This window comes from Podarcis cretensis (genome assembly GCF_951804945.1).
Source record: "Podarcis cretensis genome assembly, chromosome: 1".
In the NCBI taxonomy this organism is placed as follows: Eukaryota; Metazoa; Chordata; class Lepidosauria; order Squamata; family Lacertidae; genus Podarcis; species Podarcis cretensis.
Window position 1 is genome coordinate 7,034,523 of NC_137170.1, and position 21,975 is coordinate 7,056,497.

The window sequence follows — 21,975 nt, forward strand, 5'->3', positions numbered from 1 at the left end:
CTTGTCTATCTAGTCAGGTATTGTTTTTCAAGGTGCTAACGCTTGGCACTGATATTAAAAATGTCTGGAATAAAAAACTGCTTGTGGCCTCTGAGCACTTTGAATTTGGAAAAAGATAGCTTATTGCTATTGCCCTCAATATCATGTTTTTAAAACCTCATATCACTTTTCAGTAATCTAGGTTTTTAAATTAGCTCAAAGACATAAGATTACATTTTCTTTGCTTTTTTCATTTTATTCCTTTTTTGAAAAAATATATTGCAATTAATTTTTTAAAAAACCCATAAGATCTATTGTTGATGAGCTTCTACAACTCTGTGTAGGACTGATCTGTAATTTATTTTAAGCTGTTTTTAATACTGACTTTTGAATTGCTGTAACCTGCCCTTGGACCTTGTGGTGAAGGGTGGATTAGAAACCTATTATTATTATTATTATTATTATTATTATTATTATTATTATTAATGTTGTAAATGTAAAAACCCTCTAAAAGTAAACAGAGTGTGTTCCTGGTGCCATACAGAAGGGATACAGTCTTCCTATGAAGTCTACAATCCACATGAAGATAGGAATGTGCTCAGGGTTTGGGACAGAGAAATGAATAATGTGGGGTGGCAGGTGAGATTCACAGCAGTGAAGGAACAGGCAAGGAAAGAGGCTTCCTGCTTCCTGAGATCTTTGAAAATGGAAATGGTGGCAGTGAGCCTGGCCCTTTGCGCATTCAGAGCGTGTTCCCCTACAACTGAGATACGGCCTCTCCACCCATAAGGAGCTGCATGGCAGAAAGGCACACGATTAGAGTGTGGGAAGTTGATAGCGGAGGCTGACAAACTTAAGGGAACAGCTTGCGACTTTCCTTGTCTAATCCAGCCTCTCTCTGAGCTGATGGATTGGAAGGTCCCTGTGTGCAAATCGCTAGCGTCACCACTGAGTGAGCACACTCTTGAATGCATTGGGCCTAGATCCTGATTGGGCTTTGAAGTGAATGACAGGTCCTGGAGTGTAAAAGGCTGGGAGCCGCTGCTTATAGCAGGCCAGTTCTGCAAGCGCTGAACGAGATGTTCACTATATTCAAAATGCCTAATTTTTAGATTACGTTCACAAATGTGTAAAGTGCCACTGGCCCTATTATCTATGGTTTGTAAAGCATTCACTGCAGAAAAAGCTTTTAGCCGCTTTCACTCAGCGAGGTGTAAACAATATGTATCTTGTACTTCCTGCTGTGGCTTGCTGTAAAAAAGTGATTCTTTTCTTGTGTGGTTAGGAGCCCTTTGTGGCAGATGAGTACATTGAACGCCTGGCGTGGAGGACTCCTGGCGGAGGTTCCCGAAGTAGCGTGGAAGCTTTTGATCCCAAAAGGTAAAATCCAGCCGCATAATCCAGCCGCACAATGAACACTTTTAACCACCCCTTAACAAAGAGCAAGCACTGTGCGAATCATATAAGTACCCAATAAACACCAGCTGTGAAAGCCGCTGGATCGCGATGACACCCCCTCCTCCATGTCCCCCGTGCAAGCTCCTTAGGTGGTTTTCATAATAGCGTGTTGAGGGTAGAAAGGGGGTTGAGAAAGTATAACGTAGAACGAAAGAAGGAAACGGGAGAAAAGGAGAAGTTTTCTTCTGAAAGCCCATATTGGAGAAGGAACGGGTCTTATGTGGCTTATTGACATGGCCATTTTGGCTTCTACAAGTAACATTAAGAGCATGGTTAAGGAACTTGGAGGATTAATCCCTAAACTGCTGTACTTGACCAATCCTTGCAAGTTGCTAGTTTAGTATAGAATTCAATATGACATAATTGCTAGGTGTTGGTGCAATGGAGTGAATAGGGGTATTTTGATAAGGTTAAGTGCCATTTCACAACATTCTTTTAATCCATTTTAATAAGCAGATAGATTTTCTCATGGCTGTCTTATTTTCCCAATTCCTCTAGAGTTTGTTTTTGCTGTTTTTAAGGTTGGCAGGGTAGCTTATACAGGTGCATAGCTGGACATAAAGGCTGACAGGCTTTAATGGCTTTGGACCTTGAACCTAGTTCTTCACTAGGTCCAGAGGCCTTTCTAAATCCTTTTGAAATCCTTTAATGTGGGACTCTGTGTGTCTTTTGACCAGTTTGGGATTCCTGTTTTATACAACTGTGCACCCACATGTTTGCATGAAAGGTCTTTGGGTGTCCCAAGGTTGCTCCTGGTCTATGTACTTGCTAGGCTTACGGTGTGGGGATGACCCGCTATGTGAAGCCTAGATTTGTTTTTTTAATGGGGTAATGGTTGTCCTTATCTAAACTCATTCACGGCCAGAAGTGTGCTGTGAAAGTATCACTTTGGACAAATTAGGATCCTGCAAGAAGACTTCAATTAGACTAGGGACTGAAGTTTTTGGGATACAGGGGAAGGGTAGGACAGAAAAGCTTATAATAAAATGAAATGCTGTAGAAGTTAGGTTATGTGGTGTGTGTTTTTTTAAGCATTTCAGTCTTAATACTGATGTACCTTCACCAGTGGCTTCAGAACTATTTGGTAACACCAATCACACAATGTCATCATGATACTGCAATTTGCTTTCTCAAACCCTTTATAAAAAAAACCTTTCAGATTACAAGAAGAATTTGTGAATCATATCAATGAACTCAAGTTGCTAGATGAAAGAATCCAGAGAAGGGTGGAGAAGTTAGAGCAGCAAGTCCAGAGAGAAGCCAAGGAATTTGCCAAGAAGGTTCAAGAGTTGCAGAAAAGCAACCAGGTAAGTCAGGGCTCAATCCACATTCTTGCAGTACAGTGGTACCTTGGGTTACATACGCTTCAGGTTACATACGCTTCAGGTTACAGACTCCACTAACCCAGAAATAGTACCTCGGGTTCAGGATGAGAACAGAAATTGTGCTCCGGCGTCGCAGGAGGCCCCATTAGCTAAAGTGGTGCTTCAGGTTAAGAACAGTTTCAGGTTAAGAAGGGACCTCCGGAACAAATTAAATACTTAACCTGAGGTACCACTGTACTCTCTCGTCGTTTCAGTTTATTTTGCATGGGAGAACTTGTGCTAGATTGTGTCTTAAGCTTATACATCAGGTTTTGATGTAATTTTTGTCCTTTGAATGTCCAACCTAGGAGTAGTACAGGCACACACTAACAGTCTCTCTGCAATTGCCACTGCCTTCCCACACACCTAACTGCAAACAAAATTTGAAGGGGTGGTATCTGTTATTTATTGTAAGGGAAGGTGTGTGTTCAAGACATATCGTTTTATTTATTTGGACAATTTATATAGCATTTATATTTAATAAAATCTCTTAAGCGGCTTACAATGCAGTTGGAGACATCTTAAAATTAAAAAAGCAATTGCAAAAAATTCTAGAAAATATCCATATTCTACAAAACACTATTAACCTCTTTAGCATCAGAACAAACATTGAGCATAAAAATTAGTTATAGATATACAAGGATATTTCACGTTATAAAACATTAGTAAACACATAGATATAATATGCTTTAAAGATCAGTGTTACAAATGGAAATTAACTAAAACAGTTATTTTTGACATTCTTCAATAACAAAAATTGGCAACTAGGCAAAAGAGGGCATCTTCACTGTTCTGGATAGGTAGTTACAATGATAGTGGGATCAATCTCTTGCCTCTCATCAGCCATCATTGGGGAGGAATGGAAGGTGAGAGTGTGGCAACTCAGCTTACCTTAATATTTATCTAAGTGTACTTATATACAAGTGACTTTTCTCCAGTTGCTTTGAGTGCATTAGCCTCTATAGCTGCAATCATTACCTATTCCTGCTGGTTATGCAGCAATCTGCAAATGCTTCTATATAACACAAATTTAATCTTAAGTGGAATAATATGAATTATTCCGGATACTTCACCAAATGGTTGGAACCAGTCTGTGTGAGCAACTAGGCAGACAGAGAGTCACTAACCATATTGAATCTTAAGATCCGCACTGGATACCAATGGAATTAGCTCAGTTAATGCAACTTGATGCACTTTCATCAACTTGATTTATGTGGATGTGTCTCTGTTTTACTGGAGAGGGGACGAGTACTGAACCTTTCCCTTTGTTGGCTTCTGTGCTTTTGCTCTTTAGAATGTTATTGAATAGCTTGACTTTCCTTAATTACAGTAAACACAACCGCTATTACTTTTCTGCCCTCTTCTCCCAGGTTGCCTTCCAACACTTCCAAGAGCTAGATGAGCATGTCAGCTACGTGGCAACTAAAGTCTGTCACCTTGGCGACCTGCTGGAGGGGGTAAACACGCCACGGCAACGGCTAGTGGAGGCTCACAAACTGATGAAATACTTTAATGAGTTTCTAGATGGAGAGCTGAAGTCTGACGTTTTCACCAACCCTGAAAAGGTAAGGCCCGTCAGCAGAATTGAAAGAAGTTGCACGCCATAAGCTGAGTTGCCCTAATTACAACCCCTTGCTGCAACTTTTCCACGCTCTGACTCCCTAGCGAGAGACTTGTCCAAGCGCCATTGTTCTGGAGTACAGATTAACTTCATTTGCCTGCAGATTCAGCCGTTCTCAATGTGGCAATGCTGTCACTTTTTCATTTTGCAAAAATCATAAGCGACTTGGAAGAATGCTGAGAGAGTAACTTTTTAGAATACCTTGGAAATCTCTTGTGTTTTCTTCTTCTTCCTTTCCTTCTTCTGAAACTCTTGCCCTAATTCTTCTCACTTGTGAATGAACATTTCCCTGTTATATGTCTCTTGGGTAATCCCTCTTTGTAGCTAGAAGTATTATCAGGATGTGTCTTTTGGCTCTACAGAATGGTTAATGTACTCCTCCTCTTCCTGGGGACATACAGAGAAAACTGAGGTGTGTTAAAATAAATTTTGCAGATAAGTATGTGTGTGTCTTTTTCTGCAAATCTGACTTCCCTGTTTTGCACCAGGATGTTGCTTTGAAAGCTTTACTGTGGCCTGGTTTAAGTGTTGCCATCTTGTTTGATAAACTATTTTTTGCTGGATCAAGAGTGAGCTTTGTGCCTGAGCACTTACTCCTCCCCTCGCATCCCTGGCTTAGGGACAGATAACTGAGGTTTTGTCAAACCACAGTTTTCCATGACATTCAATCAGATCCTAGTTTGATACCCTGGTTTGCAAACCACTCTTATGCCAGTTTCTTGGTGTTGTTGTTGTTGTTTAGTCGTTTAGTCATGTCCGACTCTTCGTGACCCCATAGACCAGAGCACGCCAGGCACTTCTGTCTTCCACTGCCTCCCGCAGTTTGGTCAAAATGCCAGTTTCTTGGTACAAACATCAAATACCATTGAGCTAACCTTTTGTAGCAATTTTCTTTAAGGGCCAAACATACAGAGTTACTCTCTTCCATGTATATTTCCCAAGTCTTTTCCTCCAGCATTATCACCAACTTTCCCTCTCATTTTAATACATAGATTACTTTTTATTGTCCTTTTGTATTAACAGTTTATATATCTGTAACAGTACTTGAGTGTCTTTTTTATATCCTTCTTTTATGTTATGCAAGGTCTTTCAGCATCTTATATTTTCAATTAAGAAGTTTCTGATATGAAATAATTCAAACAAAGGTGGCTTATTTTCTCCTACTGCTTCCTTAATCTGATTGTATGTTCTCATGCAGTTCATACATTTCCATTTGGGTTCATGTACTTATTTATTCCAAAACATTCTCACTTTTTAAAGCATCCACTACTCCCAAATTCATTGAAATGTAGATTGAGTGTCAGTGAACAGATTTGGAGATAGCTGTTACCTAAACTTATCCCAAATGCTCTATACAGAAACTAGAAATGTATTTTTCCTAAGTTCTAAGGGGCTTTTAATTAGCTCTTAATCATAACAAGGTTGGGAATAGCATCCTGCTAACAGTATACTCTGATATTTTGAGCACAGTGTTTTCTCCTTTTCTGCACCATTCCAAAAATTAATGTTCATCATAGTTCTTGTTATCCTCCCATCAAAAACAAGTTTCAGCATAGTTGAGTTATCTAAATCTGATTTTATTTTTATTTTCAAGCTTCCATAGTTGTTCCAATTACTGTAAAAAACAACAGGTTTTTGCTCTTTCTAAAACCTGAAATGAGTTATTTCCAGTATGTTACTATCTTCCTCTTTTAGTTAAATGTAAGCATGATACCTCGGACCTTCTGTTGTTCATTTTTAAACTTGATTGGTGTTATCTTTTAATGACTGTTCTGGTTGAGTAGGAAATAACAGCAACGCTGTCAGCATATGTGCACACTTTAAATTCTTTCCTGTTGATTTCTAAACCTTTGATCTTTAGAATGGTTTCTTATCATAACAGCAAGGAGCTCCGAATTTCAACAGAAGTGAGGACAAGGGGCCGCCTTGTCTAGTCCCACAAGTAAATTAAGTTGTCACTGTTAAATTAGCATTTATGACTGTACATATGTGGAAGAGGCCAGTTGATAAACCTGTTGATAAATGTTCCAGTGCTAGCAGCTTTTAATCCATGAAAGTCATGCTCCCATTCCATGCAGTCAAAAGCCTTTTCCCCATTAGTAAATGCAGTAACCCTCTGCCTTTACATTATGTATATGTACGTGTGTGTGTGTGCGTGTGTGTGTGTGTGTAAAAATAAAACAAACTCGCTTCTCTGTTTGCTGGTCCTTTAGCAGCTAGAACAGCTTGATGCGTGCATAAGAGGGAGGTCAGTGGTGGACCTTGGGGTCTCAAATTTCAGCAGTGCCCTGTGTGATGCCAAATTCGGTGCCTCTTGCCTTCCATTCTACATTATAGTTATGGTGCCCCCTGCAGCATCCCGAAGGCTCCATGCCCAGTGTGATCAAACTGGTTACACTCCCCTAAATCTGCCTTTGAGAAGGTGTGAATAAGTGTAGGTTTTCAAAAGTGGAAAAACAGCTAGTTAACAACCCTGGGGGTTACAAGTTCTACATGTAATCTATAAGAAACTGATAGAAGACTGGTAAGGTCCTTGAGAGAGAGTATTCCATAGTGGAGGGCCTTCCTCCTGGTGGATCAGGGTTGGGGAACCTGGTGCCTTCTAGATGTTGCTGGACTACATTGGCTCCACTGGTCAGGGATGATTGGAGTTGTAGTGCAGCAACATCTGGAGAGTCACAGGTTTCCACTCTTGTAATAGATTATAATACTGCCTTCAAGTCCCATCAGCCAGTGCATCTGGAGTGCTCAGGCAGGGGAAGACTACCCTAGGAGGTGGCCTATTGCTCTTTGATGATATAATCCAGAAATCCCTTTCCATCCGTAGCTATATAATTTACTAATTTCTTTTGCTTACAATGCACCTACAACGTGATCTGTTTGTACTGCTCCCACAACATCCTCAGAGCTTGATAGAACTGCACTGATCTCTTCCCCTCTACTCATATGTTTGAATGGGGGTGTGTGAGAGTTTTATGTGCTTCAAACGATTATCTCCTCTGCCTGATTCAAGATGCTTTCGCTCCTAGACCTGGCAAAGTACAGCTGGATTGGGGGCAAAATTCCAAAGCACAGACAAGGGAGAATGGCTCTCCTGCCTCATCTTCCCAGCTTGTTTCCCAGCCTTGCGAGATCAAGCCCTTCTGAGATCTTGGCAATGCGTTTTCATCACTTCCCACAGGATGCCCTTTGGGTTTTTGTCCACAACCAAATCTCCAATCGTCTCTGTGTTTGCAGGGCCACTTTATACTTCAAAGGGTTTTGATTGCCTACTAAGCAGTTTTCAGAACCGTAATTTTTGCCTATTTTTAGCGCAGCTTTAGAAATCTCACTGAAGTTTACTAGCCTGAGTGATAAAACCTGCTCAGCTACCCTTGCCTGTCATGACAAGCAATCATGAAGAGATGAATCATGGGCTTCACCTTGTCAGGCAAGGCCATCTTGCTCTGCGCCACACAGACTAGAATTTTGCATTAACTGTTTTATATACATGGTATGTTTTTAGTACTGGAGTTTTTGGTTCAGCCTTAGTTGAATGTTTCCTTCATATAGGCCCAGGGTTAGCTCTTTGCTTTTAAAAATTGGAGCTCTGGGGTTACTCTTATTTTGAGAACTTCTCTTTATCAAAGATTAAACATTTGGACATTTGAATCACGTTCTTCTTCCATGGAGCCCAGGGTTGCTTATAGTGTTCTTCCTCCTCCCATATTTTATCTTCACGACAAACCTGTGTGGTAGGTTAGACAGGGGGAGGTGACTGGCCCATGGTCAGCCAGTGAGGAACATAGGAAGTCACCTTCTACCGAGTGAGACCATTGTTTACATCACTCAATTTTGTATAGCAATAATAATAATAATTTATTATTTAGACCCTCCCCATCTGGCTGAGTTTCCCCAGCCACTCTGGGCAGCTCCCAATCGAGTGTTAAAAACAATCCAGCATTAAATATTAAAAACTTCCCTAAACAGGGCTGCCTTCAGATGTCTTTTAAAAATAGGATAGCTGCTTATTTCCCTGACATCTGATGGGAGGGTGTTCCACAGGGCGGGCGCCGCTACGGAGAAGACCCTCTGCCTGGTTCCCTGTAACTTGGCTTCTCGCAGGGAGGGAACCGCCAGAAGGTCTTCGGCGCTGTCACTCAGTGTCCAGGCTGAACGATGGGGGTGGAGACAGGACCGAGGCCGTTTTGGGCTTTAAAGGTCAGCACCAACACTTTGAATTGTGCTAGGAAACGTACTGGGAGCCAATGCAGATCTCTCAGGACCAGTGTTATGTGGTCCTGGTGGCCACTCCCAGTCACCAGTCTAGCTGTCACATTCTGGATTAACTGCAGTTTCTGGGTCACCTTCAAAGGTAGCCCCACGTAGAGCACATTGCAGAAGTCCAAGCGGGAGATAACTAGAGCATGCACCACTCTCACTTTAGATTGGGAGAAGGCATACAGAGGAAAGGATAGCATGGCCCAAGGTCTTAGCAATGCATACAGAATAATTTACCTCCTGACTTATCAGAGAACCATTATACTCTACTTTATCCTGTCCTGGCAGCAGCTGTGCCAAAAGGAGCAACAGATTTAAGAACTAGGAGAATGTCCCAAAAATTATTAGTTTGGTCCATTTCCATAAAGGAGATGATTGCAAGTTTCATGATTAAAGGCAAGAAACTAAAGCTTGAAATAAACTCTTAGTAAGTCATTTTAGGAAGAGGATTCAGAATATTGGAGTGGGGGAACGAAGGGGGGGGGGGAGTTCCAGGCTACTCATTGGATCAATTGTGGGAATTTTCAGAAATAATTGATGGCTATCACTTCCGTGCATTAAGAAGGGCATTAGGAAATGATTTCGGTTTGAGGGAGCAAGTGATCTGCTTGCATGGTTTATCTCTTGTGGTAAATTGTACATCTTCTCCCAATAGATTGAAGAGGCAGCTGATATTATCCAGAAACTGCACCTGATAGCACAGGAGTTACCTTTTGACAGGTGAAGTATTTCTGACAGCTGTAAAATGGTCTTTGTGATTTCTGATGGATTTCAACTGACTCTTGCTAGCATTTTAAAGGGGGGACAAGTGGGGTAGGGGAGTAGTCATGAGCTGAAATCAAAACAGTACATTTCAAGTGAAAAAAAATAATTAGAATACAACTAACTAGTTCTGCTAGCAGAAGCCCACATAAGGACTTCTGCCCACAAGGGGGGAGGAGAGGGGGATAATTCTTTCTGGCCAGCTGAAAAGCTTGTGCTGACAGGACAATTGCCATAGTGTTATATTGGTTTCCTGCCAAAATACTTTGAGGGCTGCACCTAAAAATAATTCCAACTGTAACTCTGCCCTAATTTTTCCACTGCATTTTCTTCTTGTATGTTGATGTTTTGATATGTATTTTAATATATTGTATATGAGATTCTCTGATAATATTTTAACATACTGCTGCGTACCACCTTGAAACTTGGGGAGGTGGTGTAGAAATCATAAATAAATGTAAAAATGTGATGTGTGAAGCTAGCTCTTTGCTAGAAGGTTGAAGTGCAAGCCTTTAATTTTAATGTTATTTTGTCAATAGGTTTTCAGAAGTAAAATCCAAAATAGCAAGTAAGTTCCGCTCTTTGCTGTCCTGAATTTCTTAAATTGACTTGAAAATGTCCTCATTGCTCCCTTTTCACTAACTTGTGGAATGTTATTTTATACCCCCACCTCCTTTCCCCTTGCATGCAGGTAAGTATCATGATTTGGAGTGCCAACTGATCCAGGAGTTTACCAGTGCACAAAAAAGGGGGCAAATCTACAGGATGAGAGAAGTAGCTGCAGTCCTGCTTCACTTTAAGGTAAGAGGCGAGAATCTCTTTCTAAGGTTTGAATCCTGTGCACACTTACCTGGGAGTAAGCCCCATTGAACTCAGGAAGACTTACCTCTAACTAGCATGCATAGTGCTGCAGCTTCAGCCAGTCAGCCAGGGTTTTGAAGAATAAGTATCCGAATGATTAGGCTCAAAACAGGGCATTCCAGATTGCAGCCATTACTTAATCCATCCAGATGATGTGGCTACAGCAAAGCGATTCCCAGCACATAGAACATTGTGCCATTGGAAAAAGCAGTTTGTTATGCCCCCTGTATGTTTGACTTTTGTACTGTTTGCCTGCATGGATGGCAGTTGCACTGAAGTTTATGGGTAGCAGGGAATGTCCATTGCAAGGCACGTCACAAGGCTCTCCCTTCCTACTCTCCCTTTGAAAGCACGGGCCATTTTATTTTCTTAGCTTCTCTTCCAGCAGCCTCTCCATGAAAACTACACTCCTTCCTTGTTTCTTTACATACACACAAATGTGCAACGGCTGTTTCTAAGAGCCTCTGCTGCTTCGTTGTGATTTCTACAGTTGGCAGGGAACTCCGTTATTTGAGTCAAACTTATGTGTGCAAGTTCAGACCACTGGGACCTATAGAAAGGAATTGTCAATGACCACAACTGCAGGCTTCTTTTCCTCTAGAAACTTTCCGGGGCTCAAAACTGTGTATGTTTTGGAAGTGCTTTGTACGATCACCTGTATGAGCTCCAGTGGGTGGCCATGACTATACCTGGTTGGAAGCAGAATGGGCACATATATCTCAAGGCGTGTGCGAATTCCTCTCTTGCCTGTCTCAAGGCAAGTTTGGAGCCTCAAATGTTTTGTATTAAAGGCCCCACTCTGAATGGGTAGTGCCAGGTCTGCTGCTTCCAATTTTGTTAAGCAAATAATGTGCCTGAGAGGCTGTTGAGTTTGACAGATTAAATAGCCATTAGCATGTGCAGTGAAGTGCCACTTTTTGGGGAGAAACCAATGGTCCATCCAGCAGACCCATCTGTTCTCCTGGTTATTTTGTACTCCCGGTAGTATGTTGCTGGCAAAGTGGAGCTCCCCAGGGGCCAAGCAAAGAAAGAGAGCTGGGAGGCAGAGAATTCCTCCCCCAGTGCCCTTGTCAAAACAGGATGTGAAACAGTCATTAACAGTAGTCACAACGTGCCTAAATTTCAATTCCTTTTTTGTTTTGTTTTCAATAGGGCTATTCCCACTGTGTCGATGTGTATATAAAACAGTGCCAAGAGGTAAGGTTTTGCTTACGAAGGATCTATCTAAATAACATTGTTTTACAACTGTGGATATTTTAATGGTGGCAGCTCTCTCCTAACTTATTCAGGGTGCCTACTTGAGGAACGATATATTTGAAGATACTACTGTCCTCTGCCAGAACGTGAACAAGCAGGTTGGCGATATATTTAGCAGCCCTGAGACTGTGATGGCCAAACTTATCCAGAACATCTTCGAAATCAGGCTTCAGGTGACTTGAACTTTTAAAAGCACATTATAAGTATTCTTCAAATACAAACAAGTTACTGTTGTTTCATTGTGTTCTTTGTGTAGTATATTCCTTTTCAGAATGGTTATCTGTAGCAACCTTAATTATTACAAACCTTGAAGTGTTTTGGTGCAAGAATGTGTTGTTTTGATATATGCTGTCCAGTTATGGCTATCTGCTGTGCTTGCTCCCCCAATGCTATAGAAGTCATGTGGGAGAATCTTTTTGTGGTACAAGGCTTTGAACTCCACAGCTTGGTTCTAATCATTATAATAATATATAGTAATAGTTTATTATTTATACCCCGCCCATCTGACTGGGTTTTCTCAGCCACTCTGGGTGGCTCCCAATTGGATATTAAAAACACAATACAGCATTAAACATTAAAAAATTCCCTAAACAGGGCTGCCTTCAGATGTCTTTTAAAAGTAAGGTAGTTGCTTATTTCCCTGGCATCCGATGGGAGGGCGTTCCACAGGGCAGGCGCCACAGCCGAGAAGGCCCTCTGCCTGGTTCTCTGTAATTTGGCTTCTCACAGTGAGGGCACCGCCAGAAGGCCCTTAGAGCTGGACCTCTGTGTCCGGGCTGAACGATGGGGGTGGAAACACCCCTTCAGGTATACTGAGCTGAGGTCATTTAGGGCTTTCAAGGTCAGCACCAACACTATGAATTGTGCTCGGAAATGCACTGGGAGCCAATATAGGTCTCTCAGGACCGGTGTTATATGTTTGGTGTTATGGGCCTTAATGGGCAAGTCACAAAAACATAGCCTCAGGTTCCCCTATGTACACTGAAAATAGTAATAGCCACCGCACAGAATCTTTATGGGCATGAGCAAGGAAAGGATTGTGGGACGTTTTGCTGCTGAGAATCGGATGGCACCTCAAGCAACCGCCAAGTGAGCATCATATTCCACAGAGCGGCTCCTTCTGTCCCTTGCCTGTTGCCCATCCTCCACTCTTTATGAACTGTGTTGTTTCCCCTTTGGGACCAGGGATTTTCCACCTGACTGCATCCCTGAGTGTGGTGAAGGGATGGAGGAACAATCTGTGAGTAGGCAGGGCCCCCGGTGCCTGTGCTGGCAGTGTATATATCTATGCTTAATACCTCATCCAAGTACTTTGGCACCCCTTCTATAATGGGGAGGTGGGTGGTTCAAGGGGAAGTTCATACAGCACATTAGTGGAAATGATAGAAAGGGGATTGGGATAGCCACATCTCCACTCCCACTCTCTCCAACATGTAGAAAAAAAGGCAGAATAGTGGTAGTTAGGTTACGGTGAAAAGGCAAGAAATGGCAGTGTTTGTTGTTTTGAAATGACAGAGGGGTAAATGGAGGCAGTGTGATGTTGCCGTTGATTATGCTGGAAACTTTGCTTTTCTGAGAACTTCCATTGTATTTTAATATTTTGCTGGAAGCTGCCCAAAGTGGCTGGGGAAACCCAGTCAGATGGGCAGGATATAAATAAATTATTATTATTATTATTATTATTATTATTATTATTATTATCATCATCATCATCATCATCATCATCATCATCATTATCATTATTAACCATTGACTTGGATGGGAAGTTTTTCAAAACTGGATTATTATATATGAATGTGTTTGAGAAGTAGCAATGCTGGTCTTCATTTCACAGAGTTATATAAAAGAACAGTTGGAAGAGCACAAGAAGTCTGATGCAGAGCAGTATCTTCAGAGCCTCTATGAACTGTACACAAGGTTGGTGCTGTACATTACAAATTTTAAAAGTGGGCACGGGCAAGGTCTGCTGGTGTCCCCCTCCCTGCCACTCCCCATTTTTTGTTCTTCTCCAGCACTTTGTGGATATTCTGTCCATAGATGCTATTTCCTCCCAGAACTGTGGGCTGTTTCTTCTTTTTTAAAAATAATGTGTGCTCATAATGTGTGCCTGCTGACCTCTGTGCCTTCCTACATGTGCACCCATGCCTAAATTTGCTGTAATACGAAAGGAGAAATCCAGGGCTGGGGAGCAGGCTAGACACCTCTGCTTCTGTGGTGTTCAGAAAGTGCCAATAGCCAGGGCTTTCTGGCATCACAAGAAATGTGTCAAAGAACAGTGACTGTTACTGGTGGCCCCAGGTGAATATTTGACCCAAGTACATTCAGTACTGTTTATGCTCAGGACAGCAGGAGCTTTGATTGGTGGTGAAGGAGGAGTGGCAGGAGGGTGGCTGGGATGAGAGGTGTGTGTGAAGGTGGATGCCTTCATGCTAAATAATCAGGGAGAGTAGCGCTAGTTCCTGCATTGCAGGAGGCTGGGCTAGATGACCCTTGAGTTTCTTCCAGCTCTACATTTCTATGATTCTATGATAACAGGGTATGGGGAGCCAAGTTAGTAGACTAAGTAAGCTATCCCTCTTCCAGTAAAGTGAAAATCACCCGGGAAGGGTTGGGGTTGACATTCTCAAACTGAACTGTAATAAAATGAATTTAAAAAGTAAAAAAAAATGTCCAGTAGCACCTTAGAGACCAACTAAGTTTGTACTGGGTATGAGCTTTCATGTGCATGCACACTTCTTCAGATACACTGGAACAGAAGTCACCTGACCCTTATACAGTAGTACCTAAGGTTAAGAACTTAATTCATTCTGGAGGTCTGTTCGTAACCCGAAACCGTTCTTAACCTGGGGCGCGCTTTTGCTAATGGGGCTTCCTGTTGCTGCCGTGCCACTGGCGCGCGATTTCCGTTCTCATCCTGGGGCAAAGTTTGTAACCCGAGGTACTACTTCTGGGTTAGCGGAGTTTGTAACCCGAAGTGTTTGTAACCCAAGGTACCACTGTATATAGTAGGAGGGTGGGGTAGGGTTTTTTTCAGGAGGGTAGTAGGAGATGGGTGATTGACTCAATGGGTATGGTAAACCTGTTGACGACTGTTAACGACTTGTCTCATTATATATTCTAATGCTATTTTTGGTCATCTGCATATGATCCCTTGCTTTTTCCTTTAGGACTAATTGCAGTCGTTAACAGTCGTCAGTAGGTTTACTATACCCATTGAGTTAATCGCCCATCTCCTACTACCCTCCTGAGAAAAACCCCACCCCACCCTCCCACTATATATATGGGTCTGGTGACTTTTGCTTCAGTGTATCCGAAGAAGTGTGCATGCACACAAAAGCTTATACCCAGAACAAACTTAGTTGGTCTCTAAGGTGCTATTGGAATTTTTTTTTATTTATTTCGACTGCGTCAGGCCAACACGGCTACCTACCTGAATCTGTAGACCAGGTCCACACCTGCTTAGCCTTGGCAGTGCTGTAGCGTTTGCTGTGCCCAGACCCCTCACTCCAGTTCCTTAGTGAACACTGCAAATACTTTATACCTGAATGTTACCTCCTGCTAATGCATTCCTTCTTTCCTTCTTGCTCCCTCCCCTCTCTCCCTTCCTTTAACATAAAGGACTACTAATCTTTCGAGCAAATTGATGGAGTTTAACTTGGGCACTGATAAGCAGACTTTCTTGTCTAAGCTTATCAAATCCATCTTCGTTTCCTACTTGGAGAATTACATCGAGGTGGAAATTGGTTATTTGAGAAGCAGGAGCTCCATGATTTTGCAGCGCTATTATGAGTCGAAAAACCACCAAAAGAGATCCATTGGAAGTGGAGGGTAAGGTTTGGCTTCCAGTCTTGTTTACTGTGCTTCTTTCTTTCTTTCTTTCTTTCTTTCTTTCTTTCTTTCTTGATTTTAAGTTTGCAGTATTCTCAAATTCACATTAAGGACAAGTCTTTTGTTTAAGATACTGGTATGCACACATTAAGGGATGCGGGTGGTGCTGTGGGTTAAACCACAGAGCCTAGGACTTGCCCATCAGAAGGTCGGCGGTTCAAATCCCCGTGACGGGGTGAGATCCCATTGCTCGGTCCCTGCTCCTGCCCACCTAGCAGTTCGAAAGCACGTCAAAATGCAAGCAGATAAATAGGTACTGCTCTGGCGGGAAGGTAAATGGGGTTTCCGTGCGCTGCTCTAGTTCACCAGAAGCGGCTTAGTCATGCTGGCCACATGACCCAGAAGCTGTATGCCGGCTCCCTCAGCCAATAAAGCGAGATGAGTGCCGCAACCCCAGAGTCGGTCACGACTGGACCTAATGGTCAGGGTCCCTTTACCTTTACCTTTTGTGCACACATTTATAATTTTGTTTGCTATCTGCTGCAATGGTTGCTTGCATGTCTTAATGATGCAGTCACAAAACCAAGCTAAAAACTTTGCAGGGATGTTTGTTGTGTGAAATAAACACCGTGACAGAAACCAGAGCACACACCAACACAGTTTACTTTCCTGCCACAACGGTACCTATTTATCTACTCGCACTGGTGTGCTTTCGAACTGCTAGGTTGGCAGGAGAAATTGCCAGCTGTATACCATGTATACCCCATAGGTTTACAATATATGCGTTGCCTGTGGATGCCTGAAGGATTTTGTCCAGTCCATAGCGATACTCCAGCAGAAGGTTGTTTCCTTGCTGTAGCTAATAGCGACCAAGACCACCTCTCTGTTTCCTGGCTGTGCTAACTTGGCATAAGCAGTAGCTTTTAAGAGAGTGTTGGCAGCAGCACGAGGGAGAAGACATCCCCTGTGGTGGACACATGCATACCTTTTGCCCTATTATTATTCCTGGTCCAACGGGCTTTGCTGGTTTTGAAACACTGCAAAACGTCTTGTGCCAGAGACAATAGCAGGACAAAATAAATAATTCTGCACCCCACAGGCAGGCTTGCCTCTGCTGTATCAGCTTTAACTTTCTTCATATGAGTTGCCTGTCTCCAATTCTTTCATATTAATGGTGTGGCATTTGTTGTTCTTTCTTCAAAAATCTGAGGAATTTGCATTATGTATTTAAAATGTCTAGCATTGTTCTTCATGTGGCTGAAAAGTTAACGGTTTGCATAACCAGACTTCAATGGGATAAATGGTTCCTGCTTGGTGCATCTCTTTCTAGCATTCAAGAATTTAAAGAGCGAATACGGCAGCGGACAAACCTGCCATTGGGCCCCAGTATTGACACCCACGGCGAAACTTTCCTGTCCCAGGATGTGGTGGTTAATCTTTTGCAAGAAACTAAGCAAGCCTTTGAAAGGTGCCACAGGGTGTGTACACTTATTAATAGAATTATTTTAGGTTATCTCTAAAGGTTTATCAGAATACACTGTGAGTGTTGCTGTGTGGACACAAACATTTTCTGAGTGTGTGCTCCCATTTTGCTGTTTTTACATCTTCTAATAGTTTTTTTTAAATTATCTTAGTTCTTATGCTGTTTTTGAAAACGTTTTTTCAGTAGAAAAGTGGCATAGAGATGCATGAAATAAGTGTTTCTTCCTGAGCTCCTATATCCCAGCTCAGTCTCTGAGATAATCTGGAGGAGCTTCAACTAGTAGCTGGGCATTTACCTGTGGGTATAGAGTGGTATTTAAATGTAATAAATTTATTATTATTATTATTATTATTATTATTATTATTATTTAATGCTGCTGGTGACATGTTTCAGAATGCTGTTCCAGCAGAGATTCAACAACACCCTCTCTCTTGACTTTCAGGCATCTCTTAAGTATATTCATTAATAAAGTTTTGCTGTTGGAACTAGAGTGAAATTGACGGGAGCTACAAGACTGTAGTTCCCCCTTCTGGATTCCCTTTTGCAGTACGATAGTGTTTTTTCTGCCCCACCTTCCCTTGGTATAATAGATGTGCCTTCAGTCTGGATTGCCAAACTCACTTCCATGTTTGGCTGCTCTCCTCCATTTCCCCCAGCTTCCAATAACATTTTCAGAAGTTGTTGGGGGAATAGGACGATAGCATTGGAGTCTGGAGAGAGGGCGAGAAGGGCAAGAGGAGCAGTAGGAAGGGTTGTTTCATGAAAGATGCGAGGAGCTGCGAGGGGCCCAGAAGGGAACCCTGGGCCCAGGGCAAAATTTAGCCTCCCAGGCCTCTCTATCCGGCCCAGGGAACTCTCCCCTCACCCAGACTTCCTTCACACCTTCCTTCAGCGTTTTTACCTGACTGGAATGTGTCCTTGAACTCTGATCACGCCTCCTGCTTGTCTGAAAGGGGAACAGAGAGAGACCTGTGCAAAAAACCTATTGCACTATACAAGGGCAACGTTTTCCATTCATTGCTCTGCCTGCTACTGGCCCCACCCACAGTTGGCATGTTGCTTAGAAGGGAGTGGCCCTCAGTACCGCACCCCTTCATTTTTAGAACTTCCTTTTCAGGAAATAAAGGTAGGGGTCCTTAGTAAGGTTGGGCGATAAATCGTCCAAAACCGGTTTGAAGTCCATATCGTGATACAGTGGTGCCCCGCAAGACGAATGCCTCGCAAGACGAAAAACCCGCTAGACGAAAGGGTTTTCCGTTTTGGAGGTGCTTCGCAAAACGAATTTCCTATGAGCTTGCTTCACAAGACGAAAATGTCTTGCGAGTTTTTCTGACTCCCCCCCCTTTTTCTAAGCCGCTAAGCCGCTTATCTGCTTATCCGCTAAGCCGCTAAAAGCCTCTAAAGCCACTAATAGTGCTAATCCGTTAAGCCGTCAATGGGCTTGCTTCGCAAGACGAAAAAACCGCTAGACGAAGAGAATCGCGGAACGGATTCTTTTCGTCTTGCGAGGCACCACTGTACCATAATTTTTGACCTGGCAGTATATCGCAAATCATGATATGTGTGTACGCTATGCAGAAATCACAGTGTGGGAAAAGACATGGAGCCGGCCAATGCTTCTCTCGATTCTCGCAGCCCCCGTTTACTCTGCTGGCTCGGCTCTCCTTGCCTCCTGCAGGGGGCAGCAAATCACAAGAACAGGCGCCAGCAAAAATCACGATGCGGGAAAAACCGTGAAGTCAGCCTGTTCCTCTGCATAGTTCCATCTTTATTTCACACATAGTGATGCTTAGCTGGTGATAGATCAGGATGTTGAAAACCAGATATCGCCCAGCGCTAGTCCTTAGGATGTCCAACAAAACTTGTCACTTGCAAGTTGCTCCAACTCTTCATAATTACGTGATTTTGGTTGGTCTTTGCATGAATCCGTGCAAAGTTGTCTGTGTTTTAAAATAGTTTGCATATAGTTCTTCACATCTCAGTGCCAGAAAGGTCCTAACAAGCTCTTTCCACTTTTAAAGCTTTCTGACCCTTCAGATTTGCCGAAAAACGCCTTCAGAATTTTCTCTTTGCTTGTGGAGTTCTTATGCATTGAGCACATTGATTATGCTCTGGAAATTGGGTTGGCTGGTAAGTGCAATACTGCCGTTATTCCCATTAAATATTGCACTGTAACGTAGCTAAAATATGAGACCCTTCTTTGAAACAGTACATTTTTGGAAACTACTTAAAAATTCATTTAGTTCGAGGCTGCAGTATTCTGATGTAACTTGCCCTAGCGGTTTAGGCTCCAAACAAAACAGCATCGTAAACATAGAAACAAAATGTAATGTAAACAGCATTCTTAAAATTGCTGATATGTATATAATTTAGAAGCAACTCTGATGAAATAGATTGGAGTAGTCCAATTTTCAGCTTTTAAAGAAATGAAAATATCAAACACTTAACCTTCATACAGCTTAAAGTCAGTGTCCTTGTTATCGCTGGTGATTCTGCTAACTGGTTCTCAGGATTCCTGATGCTTCAAAAGTCCATTCAAAAGTTTTTACTGGTTTCATTATTTGCTTGCCTCTAGGAATTCCTTCTCCAGATGCCAAGACTGCAAATCTTTACTTCCTGGATGTCGTGAACCAGGCTAATACAATTTTTCACCTCTTTGACAAGCAGTTCAATGATCATCTGATGCCATTGGTTAGGTAGGTTACCTGTTGTGTCTTCAAGCCAAGAAGCCATGTAGAGTTTGCATTCTGACTCGTAAATGTTCCTTTGTAGGGGCAAAAAGTGTTATGCTAGAATCATCTCCTGTCCTGGGGCCACATGAAAGCTCCAGAATAAGTAGTTCACAAGCTCCAGCAGGGCAAAGACGCAGTAGGAGTCAATAGTTTGGTTGCTCTTTCTGCATCCTAGATTCTCCATTAATAATCTCCAGGCTGTTGCCATGTTATGCCCATTTACATACAAGGCCTGATTTATCGCAGAGGCTGAAGTAGGAAGCATTGGAACTGGATTTGAAGGAAAGAAATAGAGGGTTCTGGGACTTCTGAAGGAGGACATGGAGGCAGTCACTATGGGATTTCTTGCACCCTGACCTACTGGAAGCCCCCATACTGACTTCTGAGAGATCACATATTTCCATGTAATCCTCTGGAGGTTTAAAAACCTTCTTTGCATTTCCCCCAAATTAAGTTAGTTAACTTGCAAATTGAGATTTTCAGTATTCTGTTGGCTACTGAAGCCCAAGAATGGCATTACATGAGCTTGTTTGGAGGTTCTAGCAGGGGAGCACCGCTATCGTATACCCTTGACCGAAGAATGGTTGTTTAGTCGTGTCCGACTCTTCGTGACCCCATTGACCAGAGCACGCCAGGCACTCCTGTCTTCCATTGCCTCCTGCAGTTTGGTCAGACTCATGTTTGTAGCTGCAAGAACACTGTCCAACCATCTCGTCCTCTGTTGTCCCCTTCTCCTTATGCCCTCCATCTTTCCCATTGAGGGCACAGGGAGAAGGGGGAGCGCAGCTATCGTATATCCTTGACTGAAGAATGGTACCCTCCTTCTATCTGGGATGGTCGTCCTCTTCCACCGAGCATGCAGCTTTGGGGGGTACGCACTGTAATCAACAAATTACGCTAGTAGGACTACAAGAAGTTTTGTAAGGAGAAATATACGAAGTGTTACAAAGTAGAAAAAGAGATATTGGTTATGAGTTTGAAATGTGATAAGGAAGATAAGAAATGCATACTGAGAGATTAGATTGGAAAAATTTCAGACAGGATTGATGGAAGTCAAAAATTTGAATGAGATGTAAAAGTATGTTTAATTACTGTTGAAAATCATATGTTAAAAAAACTAATAAAAATTTATATATATAAAGAATGGCATTACATGAGTGATAAAAGGCATCAGTGGTTATAAGACATGATGGCTGTGGGCTAACTCTGAATGACAGTCACTGGGGAACAGCAATAGGAGAGGCCTGTGGCCCTCAGGTCTTTTGCCGGGCTTCCCATAGACACCTGGTTGGTCACTGCAAGAAAGAAGTGGGCTCCCTTTTATCTGATCCAGCTGGGCTCTTTGGATATTCTTCTGCATATGTAATACTTTTCCATACTTTCCTCCACATTGCACTCCCAACAGTTGCACGGCCAGGTTCTCCCTCCCACGTAGCCTGTTCCACACATAACTGCGACTAGGAGGCCTATTTCACGAGAGGCGAAAATGACAGGGTGGACGAACTGGGAAACCCTTGCCGATTCAAGTGCTCTGGGATCGAGGGTGCTTGGAGTGGATGCGTGTGTGGCAGAGAATGGTAGCTAACGACTTCCCCTCCCTCCATTTATCACAGCTCTTCCCCCAAGCTCTCCGAATGTCTTCAGAAGAAAAAGGACGTCACAGAACAGATGGAGGTGAAGCTGGACATGGGCATTGACAGGCAAGTGAAGCTTCCATCACCTTTCTGGACCATCACTCAGTTTCCCCTTTTGCATCAACTGTTTGTGGTTTGGGACAGTTCATTATTCTGGCAAATAATGAAAATTTAGGGGTAGGGGGAATTGTGGGCCTGTGTCTAGCCATCCCTCCATCCCAGTGCCTAGTTCTGATTGCAAGTCCCTTGGAGGAAGGGACAGCCATGCTGCTGCTGCTTTGTGAAGTGCAGAGTATCAAGATGGTGTTATATAAATAATGTGCATGTCAATCTCTAATTTTAAGAGTGACGTTTTAAATCGCCTCTGCTGCTCTTTAGCGGCCCACCATTTCTGGAAGCCCAGGGGAGTAGGCCTGCGACGGCACACTTCACCGCAAGTTAGCGGTCGCTTTGAGAAGAGGATCGTGTTGGCTTGAGCTTTGTGGGGTTCAGAATGCTAACTTTAAAACAGCCACCTGGTATTTTAACTTTGAAGGACGCTGAATTGCATGATTGGGCAGATGAAGCACATCTTGGCGGCGGAACAAAGGAAGACCGATTTCAAACCAGAAGATGAGAACAATGTTCTGATTCAGTACACTAATGTGAGTAACTATATATAGATTAGTCAATGACAAGTGACACGGCAAGTAATTGGACTGCCGCTGGCGTACTTCCCTGCTGGCTCTGCTCAGCA

The 21,975-nt window shown here is 42.7% G+C and overlaps 1 protein-coding gene and 1 long non-coding RNA gene across 2 annotated transcripts in view; one reads left to right on the top strand and one right to left on the bottom strand.

Moving 5' to 3' along the window:
- Window positions 1–21,975, top strand: part of EXOC5 (exocyst complex component 5) — a 34,820-nt gene that overhangs the window by 6,968 nt on the left and 5,877 nt on the right. The window contains exons 2-16 of the mRNA XM_079992781.1: window positions 1,265–1,359; window positions 2,597–2,744; window positions 4,172–4,366; window positions 9,338–9,402; window positions 9,984–10,012; window positions 10,136–10,245; window positions 11,458–11,502; window positions 11,595–11,735; window positions 13,397–13,479; window positions 15,181–15,390; window positions 16,721–16,868; window positions 18,895–19,003; window positions 19,449–19,569; window positions 21,219–21,305; window positions 21,775–21,883. Coding sequence (XP_079848907.1) covers window positions 1,265–1,359; window positions 2,597–2,744; window positions 4,172–4,366; window positions 9,338–9,402; window positions 9,984–10,012; window positions 10,136–10,245; window positions 11,458–11,502; window positions 11,595–11,735; window positions 13,397–13,479; window positions 15,181–15,390; window positions 16,721–16,868; window positions 18,895–19,003; window positions 19,449–19,569; window positions 21,219–21,305; window positions 21,775–21,883 — 1,695 coding nt within the window. The remainder of the gene's footprint in view (window positions 1–1,264; window positions 1,360–2,596; window positions 2,745–4,171; window positions 4,367–9,337; window positions 9,403–9,983; window positions 10,013–10,135; window positions 10,246–11,457; window positions 11,503–11,594; window positions 11,736–13,396; window positions 13,480–15,180; window positions 15,391–16,720; window positions 16,869–18,894; window positions 19,004–19,448; window positions 19,570–21,218; window positions 21,306–21,774; window positions 21,884–21,975) is intronic.
- LOC307208899 overlaps window positions 4,374–21,975 on the bottom strand; it is a 133,375-nt gene continuing 115,773 nt past the window's right edge. The window contains exon 3 of the long non-coding RNA XR_013835261.1: window positions 4,374–8,437. This is a non-coding gene — a long non-coding RNA (uncharacterized lncRNA). The remainder of the gene's footprint in view (window positions 8,438–21,975) is intronic.